The 9,914-nt window shown below is 44.7% G+C and overlaps 1 protein-coding gene across 1 annotated transcript; it reads left to right on the plus strand.

The window, feature by feature from the left end:
• The first annotated feature begins 1,305 nt into the window (after positions 1–1,305).
• LOC125344500 (testis-specific Y-encoded protein 3-like) lies at positions 1,306–6,481 on the plus strand. Its single transcript, XM_048337013.1, has 8 exons — positions 1,306–1,375; positions 1,539–1,672; positions 2,458–2,625; positions 3,184–3,261; positions 3,384–3,495; positions 3,585–3,730; positions 3,853–3,921; positions 6,431–6,481. Exons 1-8 carry the CDS (start codon positions 1,306–1,308, stop codon positions 6,479–6,481), a joined length of 828 nt encoding a protein of 275 aa, XP_048192970.1.
• The last annotated feature ends 3,433 nt before the right edge of the window (positions 6,482–9,914 follow it).

Below are 9,914 nucleotides of genomic sequence, written 5' to 3' on the forward strand. Positions count from 1 at the left end.
GTCTCCATTTTGATGTTCCCCTTCCCTTCCTAGTTCCAATAAATATATACATAATACCTAGGGAACTGAAATCAGTCACAGTGACATGAGGGGCAAAAATGTTTTCTCTGGATTGTTGGACTTTTCCGCAGTCCGCGTCTGTCTGCTGCCTGTGGGCTGAAGGTTTCCTCTCCTAGTCACCAATGAGCACTGGAGGTGAGTGGAGAACCGGGGACTTTGCCAGGGCAGTGGTGGTGCTCTGCTGCCACTGCTGCCAGAGTTCAAATTTCTTCATGGATGTTTAATAACCCTTGCTTGTCAATTTGCATGTGTCTCTTTCTTAGTCATTAAAAATATAAATCAGTTTCATTATGTATTTACCTCACAGTGGACTTTAGAATATTTTGGTTTCCTTTCTTTCTACTTGAGGGTAATAGATGTGGGTAAAAATATTTCAATTAACCGAGGAAAGTAGTGGTTATCTATTCTGTCAACTCATTGGAAATGTACCAGTCATCTCCAGCCACAGGGAAAGCATAGGAAGGGCCATAAAAGCCCAGACAGGCTGGACCTAAATTGAGAACACACCTTCAAAGTGACCAAGGTGACACAGTGCCTGAAATGTGAGCCAATCTCAAATGAAGTTTGGGTCTTGAGTAGAATGCAAGGACTCCTATTCGCCTATGTTTTTCAATTTGTTTACAATATGGCAGTGTGAAGAAATGATTTAGTTGTCAAGGGGGAGAAAGGGGGGGAGAGAGGGATAGAGAAAGAGAGGGAAGGGTTAGGGAGAGAGTGAAGGAGGGTGAGAGAGCGGCAGGGAGAGAGAGAAGGAAGGAGAGAGAGAGGGAGGAAAGGAGAGAGAGAGAGGAAGGGAGACAGGGAGGCAGAGATTGGCTGAGAATTTCCTGGCCTTGTACTTGGGATCTGAAATGAGTCTGTATGTCACAGGATAATAGGTGCCCTTAACACACAAGGCTTTGCCCTGAGTATCAATGATGCTGAGTTAGGCCCTTCATTCAGGTTCTGATGATGTATGGTTATACAACCGGGATGCAGTCACCCAACTAAGAAGTAACAATGTATCCGCACTATTAAGTAAATGCCAATCTGTAGTCTGCTCCAGCTTTCTCCCCAGGGTCAGTGTTCCCACGTCTCGTGCCCACTCTTTCTTCCCCTTCCCTCCACTCCCTTTTCTTTCCCTGCCGTTGATTTTTCTCTTTCCTGCGTCTGTCCAGGGGTTTGAACCCAGGGCCCAGGGGTGTCCCCGCGGTCTTTGGATCAAAGCTGGTCACCTAGGGGTGTTTTGGGAGTCGTTTACTGCCGATGGTGTCAGGAGCGGACTTTGCTTTCCCGCCGGGCTTCAATCGCCCGCCATCCGGGCCAGGCTTCCGGGGTAGCTAGGATTACAGGCGGACCCACCGCACCTGGCACCCCTTCAACTTCCGCCTCTGGAGGAATGACGCGGAACTAGGTGCCATCCGTGTCTTGGCTGGGAGCCCGACCCAGGCGGAAGTAGCTAATTGCTTTCCGGTGCAGGGCGCTTGTCCCGCCCCCAGCACAGTCCGTGGTTGGGCGGTTCCCCGAGGCCGAGCTGCTTTGTGGCTCTCTGCAGGAGCAAGCTTGGGGTGAGGACGAGCAGGACGACATGGCGAGTAGACAGGAATGTGGGACTCCTCCACCTGCGGAAGAGGTAATCTAGGGGGCGCTTCCTGTGGGGAGGCGGCGGGCCAGTGGTGAGAGAATATTGGCAATGGGAACGGAGGAGGGGGAGGGAGCCGAGTTCCGGGGAGGGGAGGCCTAGCCTAGAGGATAGAGGAGGACAGGGGGACAAAAGCTCATGGCAGGCAAGAAGAGAAAGCCCTTGGCACCCAGGGTAGGGTTATGGGTGCAGAGCAGGCCAAGAAGGAAGTGACCATGCCAGGATGAGGGGGGGTGTGCTACGAGAGAAGGGGAGTAGGCTCGTGGGGTGGAAGAGAGGGAGGTAAGCAGAACAATGGCTCACGGGGAGGGGAGATGGTTTCCCGGGATGGCACACAGGGAGGGAGAAGCAAGGGCACTGGAAAAGGAGGCAGAATAGGCAGAAGGGAAGGAGAGTGGGCAAGTCCCACGGGTAGAGGAGAGGTTGCCCTCGGGAATGGAAAGCACAGACTGCGCGGGAAGGCAATGCACGGCAAACTGCTGCATTGCTAACGCCTTCTGAGAACTTGCTTGCTGCTCATGGAGGTCCAGTTGGGCCAGGCTAAGGATCCCTGTGAAAGGTACAGGGCACGTGGAGACTACATGGAGCACTGGAGAGTCGGCTGTGCTGCCACTGTTGGACAGCAAGGCTGTGGGGCCGGTGCAGCAGGAGAATAAAATGGCTGAGTAGGAGACAAAAAAGCTGGTGGGGGTGATTTAGAGGCACCTTTCAGACAATTTGTATCACAAGCACGGAGGAAGCAATGGTTAGCCAACGGTAAACCTATTTCTCAACAGCCACCACTGAAGGAATTGCAGGCTCTTCAGTTAGATCTGGGACCAGTGAATAACCAAGCCACCAAGGCTCATGAACGCCTAAAACAGAATCTGAGCAAGAGGCAAAAGACTCTCCTGGATTCCAGAAGCAGCAACATCCGGGGCATCCCTGGCTTCTGGGCCCAAACTGTATCCTTAGGCATCTTACTTGTTACTGCCTTGCAGCCTGTGTTTTCGAGTAGTGGACCTTTTATGAGGCATTTGCATGCACAGGATCTGGAACATCACACTGCTAGGGTCCCTAGAGAAGAGGACTATGGATAATGTAGGCTAGAGATTGGTATAGGCAGGAGTTGTAGGGACAATGAGTCATAGAAACAATGAGTAGCACAAGGAAGTTGCCACATAGGCTGCTAATTGGAGAAGAGTTTTGTAATGGTGCTATGGGAAAGGGGTGTGAGTTATGCCACGGTCAGAAAGAGGTGGGAAAGAAGACATTTAGACAAAGAGATTGTAAAATCTGGTCCCCATCACTCAGAGAACAGAATACAACAGAGCTCACTTCAGGTCGTCTTCAATTTGCAAATCCTAAGCTTACCTTATTATTTAGGATATTCCTTGGCCTAGAATAAGATGGAGATTGGAGTACCTAGGAAGACACTAGCCTCACACATCACTTGCTGCTTTCAATGCAAGTGGTTATACCTAGCACATCCACAGCATCTGAAGGCTCCTTGACCCAGGCAGTTTGTGAACCATCCCCAGCTGTCAGCAATGATCAGTGACCAAGATGAAGACATGCTTAGCTACATGATCAATTTGGAAGTGAGTACCCAAGGCATTTATCTTGGTGGGCTATACAGTGTCACGAACAGAACTCACTTCCAAACAGGAACTTGCCGGTTACCTGTAAAGGGCTTTTAGCTTTCTACCTTTTCTTCTGGTAGGTACAAGAACTCAGGCATCCCAAGAGTTCCTGCAAAATCACCTTTTACTTTAGAAATAACCCATACTTCCAGAATGCAGTGGTTGTTAAGGAATTCGTCGTGGATATCACTGGTAAGAATTTGCTCACAGTGTGTTTTTTGGAGTTTGTGAATTGATAATGGCCAACAGGACTTGGATTCTCTTATCATGTCTTCTTGCAGGATATAGGTTGTGCCATTCCACTCCCATTCTGTGGCGTCAGGATTATAAAATTGAAGCTGACAGTCACAGAAACCACAACAAGAGCCCAAACTTCTTCAACTGGTTTACAGACCACAATTTTGCAGGCTCAAACAGGATCACTGAGGTACTACAAAAGGCCAAAGCAAGCCATCTGTGACGTTGGTTGGTTCACTGGCTTGCTGAGTGCTGACTGTGAACCTTGAGCTAATTGCCTTACCTACTTACCTTACCTACTTACTTTACCAGATCATCAGAAAAGACCTGTGGCTCAATCCATTGCACTACTACAAGATGATGAAAGCACATGAAGAGGGGGTAAAGAAGAAGGATATATAGGTGGGTAGCTAGTACATGCTGTCCATCTTGTCAGGTACCTAAATGCTAACTTCACACCTGTACATTTGAGGCTTGTGACTAAAAGAGGATGGCCAAACGCAGTTCCTCCAGGGCCTCTGGAAGAGACAACAAATTGGAAGGACAGCTGTGCAAAACTGGTTAAGGCTGAACTAATTCTGCTGAAGCATGGGTAACGTACAGAGACACTCAGGTAGATGCCAAGCTGAATCTTTAATACCCTGTCCTTCTCAGAGTTCCAAGAGAAGTAAACCCATTTCTTACCCTCTTCCCATCTCCTAAGTTTTGGCTCTCCCAAATTTATTTCCACCATTGTCTGAATAATTTTGCTTGTGGTAAATCATGACTTGTGAGATTTCTTGTGTAATCCTCGACATGATAGTGGGGAAGGGGTGATAGAGAATGGACTTTACCTCATGGACTGGAGACTTGAGATCAGAAGATCTAGAGTTAGAAGGGAGTTATTGTGTCTTAGCCAGCATCCAGAAGTATCAAAACAACTTTATATTATATACTTGTAATCAGTATGTATTTTTCGTGTTCCTTAGGGTAATTCTGGACTTTGACTGGAAGATGATGGAGCATCCAACTTTACCTAAATTCATTGGGACATGTGTTCATCACAAGCACTACTTCAGAATTAGGAGACAAGCTAGGTCAACACAGAAAAACCCTGGAACTCACTTCAGGTACTAAGACAGGATGCAGAGGGCCAGACAGGTGATAAAATGTGAATTGATAATTCGGGACAAATCCACACGGTCATATGTGTCTGACTCTGTGCAAATATATGTAGGATTTGAATGGGAAAATAAACAACTCGGTTCTGATTGTGAGTTTGCAATGATTGTTTCTAAAAGTCAGTTGGAGAGTCTGCCTCTACAGTTTAATGAGAGGAGGGAGACATATCTCCAGCTGAAGCTCAGCATTAGAACACACTTTTTTCCCCTTTTAGGAAAGAATTGGCAAGGTTGGTGACAGTAGTTAAGGAGGGTGGAGGTTGTTGACATTGGAGAGACATTTCAGGCTAGGCCCCGAATTCTGCCTATTGCACTTGAACCTAAAATCAACATTGCTTATGTGAAGTTATGCCAATTGCTCCACCTCAATGTTATCTGTAGAGGTTCTCCCATAGTTGGATAGTATGGTCCAGAAGCTTAGCCTCCTTCCCCACTCTCCATTCTCTCTACTGTCTGAAATACACATGTACGTCCTGAAACATTTCAGGGCTACATAGAGCACTGTCCCTGTTTCCTTCATGGCATCAACAGCCTCTGGAGTTATTCAGATCTTCAATGAAGATTTGTATTATCATTTCAGAAATAAGTAAGAACTGCAAACAATGCCTTGTATACCTGTGAGGAGTAAGAATGACCTAGGTGAGACAGGCAAGAGTGGATAGGGGAACAGGCAGTATGGGTGTAATGGCAATAAAGAGTAAGTCCATAAAGGTTTGTGTTTGTCTCTTTCCCAATACCAGTCTCCTTACTCACGCTGGCCATGCTTCCTCATGCCAGCCATGTTACATTACAGTGTCCCTGTGCTCATAGCTATTCTTTCTGTCATATGGCCTGATACCTCCTGTTTCTGAGATCAACAGGCTGGTCATGTTCCACCTCTGGCTTCTTCCCCACCTCACTGTTTCATTCCTTTTTCTGTTTTCTTCCCTACTTTAGTAGTGCTGTGGCACCCTGGTGATCTCAGATGGGTGTTCAGATCAGGGGATGCTTTAGATCCGGTACCCCAACTGTTAAGGTATGAACACCAACCTCATTAGTGATGATTCACAGAGAGACCCGAGATCAGAATTTCAGTCTCCATGAGTGCTTCCAAGAGAACTTGTGAAGATTGTATCGATGGTATAAAATGCTATAGGTACATGGTGTCTGCATTCTCAGACTCCCAGAAGAAACTGTAGAATAATACCAGAAACAAACTACAAGGTGAAGGAAGTAGTGATAGTAGGATCACATTCCCTACCAAACCAAATGACCTTTCAAAGCACACTTTGTGGCTGGGGAAACACTTGTTGTCCATGACAAAGAGCTGATTCTCTAGGCATCACTAATCTCTGGAAGTTTGTAACGGTGGCAAAAGGTAAATGTAGAATCATTGTCCTGGAGTGATGGACCTAATATTCTGCTTTCCAGGCTGGCAAGGTAGCAAAAGAAAATTTTCCTAGTTATTCTGAGAAAACCTGCATGCTTGGATGCAGCATTAACCTCTAGATGTGACCCTGTACAAAATTCACTCATTCCCTGAGGTTTTGCGAGCCAGTGAGGATGGCCAAGGAGATTTCCCTACTCACAGATACTATAAGAGAGTCTGCAAATACTCTTCAGAGGAAGGATAGTATGTCAGGAGTATCGCGGGATAATTGGGAACTGTACCCTTCCCACTCTAGTGCTCTTCGGCTTTGGCTCTTATTCAGATACAGAGACATCTCTAATATACTCTCTGTTGGCCTTAGGAAGAAAATGAATCCCCTATGAATCCAGATGCTTACCAGGACTTCCTGTGATGGCTCTGCACAGGGGCGCAAAGTGTGTTCTGCTCCTACATCATGGCTGGACATATTTATCCCTGTGGGTAATACAAGGATACTGTGAAATTAGCCTAGGGTCACACTGTGCCACAGAGACATAACCTGGTCACACATTTTTAAATGTTTATTATAGCCAACATACTTAGGAACTCATGTATTGCAGTTGACACTAGCAGTGGGCAATGTGACCCCCAGACTTGACCACCTTGCTTTGATGAACTGGTGTGAATTCGTTAGGTCTTCTGGCTAAGCGTACTATTTGTCCTTGCAATTCGCCCCATAGGACACATGTGCATCCAATATATGCTCTTAATGAGGGTTTGTTGTGGCTCTTCCTTATCTGCTTTGCTAACAGAACCTTCATCACTGCACTTACTGCATATGGTAGGGGCCAGTAAGACCCACACAAGTTTTTGTTTCCATGTTTTTCTTATAATGGCCTGATCTCATCTTGCGATCTTTGGAGACACCTCATCTTCCTTGTCTCCTGCATCCTGAAGTATACATTTTGTTCTATCCAGGGCCCACACACCAGTAATTCCCAACATGGTGGCCTCCGTGTGCTTCAGGTGCAATGGGGACTTGGATGCCAGCCTTATCAGTAGACATCCTTAGGCACTCGTAAGCTGGGCATTCACTCGCTGAGTTCCGTTCAAGGATTTTCATACATAACACCTGGATTGTTCCAGCTTGGTCTCCTAAGGCTGCTCATTGGTATGGTCTTTTTGTCATTCTTTCTGCTGTGTGTCCTGTTCATGGGCTCCAACAGATCCTTTAAATTCGGCTTCAGTTGTTTTTCTGTGTGGTCAATGGCTCCTGCCTTTCTGCCTACAACACCTGTGGCTGCTGAATATGGTCACAGGAAATTAACACCACCCATGACACAGTATAAAGGCCTCTGGCATTTGTTTCATAACTTACAAAAATTCCTGGACCTAAGGGGAGTCCCTGCCCTCCTTCACTGGCTTTCTTGCTTTTTGGATCATGGGATTAGCATGTGATTTAAATTTGTTCCTAGTATAGATTACTCAAACATGGATAGTTTCCTGTATACTTTCACTCCTTATTCTCTTTCTGTTAAGTGATTTCTACACATTTTCCCAGAGATATTCCAATTTATAAATACTTTTGCTGTTTGGTTTTAACCTTAGTGCCCTTGTGAAATTTCAGATCATCTACATAAACTGAATGTCCATCACAAACATCACAAAAACCTGTAGAACCAAGCATATTCCCATGCATGTATGCTCTTAAAATAATCGCACGTTCTATCCCAATTTTGCTGATGGTACACCTCAATGCAACAATAGCAATTAGCAGCAGAGTCTTTTCTCTTGTATTGTGCTCTCATTTATCTTAGCGATTTCAGATTCCCATACTAGAGTTAATATTCCCACATGACTTTATGTAAATCTTAACTATTCTCTGAGTGTGGATGTGTATGGAAAGTTATGGTGAAGATTTTTGTGCCATTTATGTGCTTTGGTAATACGCTTCCATGTCTGCAGCATATGGGACGTATTCTGAGCTCAGGTACCAAATGTTGGTTTGCAGATTTTTTGGATATTTGTATGTGTCTTTGACTTTGCTGTCAGAATATTTTTCTATGTCAAAGCACAGTATAGTGTGTAGAGTCAACCAGAAGGACACATTTTCATGGAGGTGTGTAAACCTCTCTGGTATTACCAGTGTTCTTGATGTGTGTATGACTATGCATGTTTGTGTGTATGAATGAGTGTAACAACCGAGTGATTCCTTGCAACTACAGTAGTGAAGAATGTTAGCCAAACACTCATCAAATGTTGCACATGGGCCTGCCACTGCTATTGCCTCATTCTCACTAGACAAGACAAAGAAATTTCATCATGAGAGAGAAACAATGTTTCAAGGTTGTAAGTGTCTACAGATTATCTGAATTCATATCTGGAATAACTGGAATAATCCCCCTCAATCTTTTCAGAATACCAAACATGAATGCAATAACTTAATATTTGTCTGCAAACCAACTGAGAAAGGTTATATGATGAATGAAAACTCCTTGTCTGGTCAAGAGGAACCAATTATTGTCCTGCTGCTGACTTCAGTCATGTTGTTGAAGAGTGGGATGCATAGACCAGGCCATGGTTCATTGTCCTCGCTGTTTATAGGTCTGTGGTGAAAAAGAACATCCTAAAGGGATAATGGAGAAGCCATTGGTCAAGATAAGATATTCATGTGGCCTTCAAGGACAAAATATTAGGAGATATATACACAGAAAGAGAGAGAGAGAAAGAGAGAGAGAGGAGATAAATGTGTGTTTCTATGTGGCTAGTCAAGAACATAAAATCTCCTCGTGGGCATATCTCCAGTCACAAAATTCTTTCCGTTAGGCCTAAACTTCTAGTTTCTACCACTTCCTACTAGTAGAGTACTTTGAGTTATAAATGTATGGAAATACAAATTCATATAGGAAATTGGGCTCTCATGCTTCATCATGAAGGTGAGATGAAGAGACATGAATTGGTAGGCAAAGGCAGGCACCAGTAGTGGTCAACAGGAAGAATGAGTAAAGCAAAACAAAGAAGGCCAGTTGAAAAGAAAGAGAAACATGGAAATTGACTTAGAGAGCACAGGGAAGCTGAAAGCAGAAGACAATAAATGCACTAAAACCAAATAGCACATAACAAAGAAGACAACACAAAACAGAAACCAGATGTTCAGCCATAATTTTAATTTCTCCCATGTAATCATTAGCAATAACACCTGGATAAACAACCATGCCTTTCATAGTCCAGCTGGACCTGCTCAACACCAACCCTACTGTCCCATGAGGCAAAGGCTTGACAAACTATCATTTAGCCTCTGTCTGATCTTAAATAACTTATCTGTCCTTGCCCCAGAAGTAGGAAGCTTCCTCCAGGCTTTAGTTGCACATTCATTAATTTGTCCATAAGCAATTTCTGGGCAATTAATTTGTTGTTGAACATCAGAATATCTACCTGCAACCACCAGCATGTCATAGGCTAGAGATATGTTGCTGCGGTTATTGTATTTTGCCACCTCATCAGACCTTTCCATCCATTCTGCAGTCTATAACAAATAATATCCCCCATTGAGGCAAGCCTGAGCAATTGTCTTCCAATCCTCTGGCACAATATCTGGTGAGCCAAACTATCAATCAAGGATAACGTGAAAGGAGCAGTTGCCCCATATATCATAGTAGAACTCATAAATTCTTTCAATTCCTTAAAACGTGAAATACCATATTACCGGTTGCTTTCCTTTTCTAAGACAGGAAAAAGTTGGAAATACCCTCCCTCTTCTCCGTTGCAGTCAATATAGCCTTTTGACCTGCAGACATAGGTGGAGGAGTCTGAATTAGGAGCAGTGGGCATTTACTTTCCCCATTTATCACAGGCCTGGGCATGGC

This window comes from Perognathus longimembris, unplaced genomic scaffold, assembly GCF_023159225.1.
Source record: "Perognathus longimembris pacificus isolate PPM17 unplaced genomic scaffold, ASM2315922v1 HiC_scaffold_123, whole genome shotgun sequence".
NCBI classification, from domain to species: domain Eukaryota; kingdom Metazoa; phylum Chordata; class Mammalia; order Rodentia; family Heteromyidae; genus Perognathus; species Perognathus longimembris.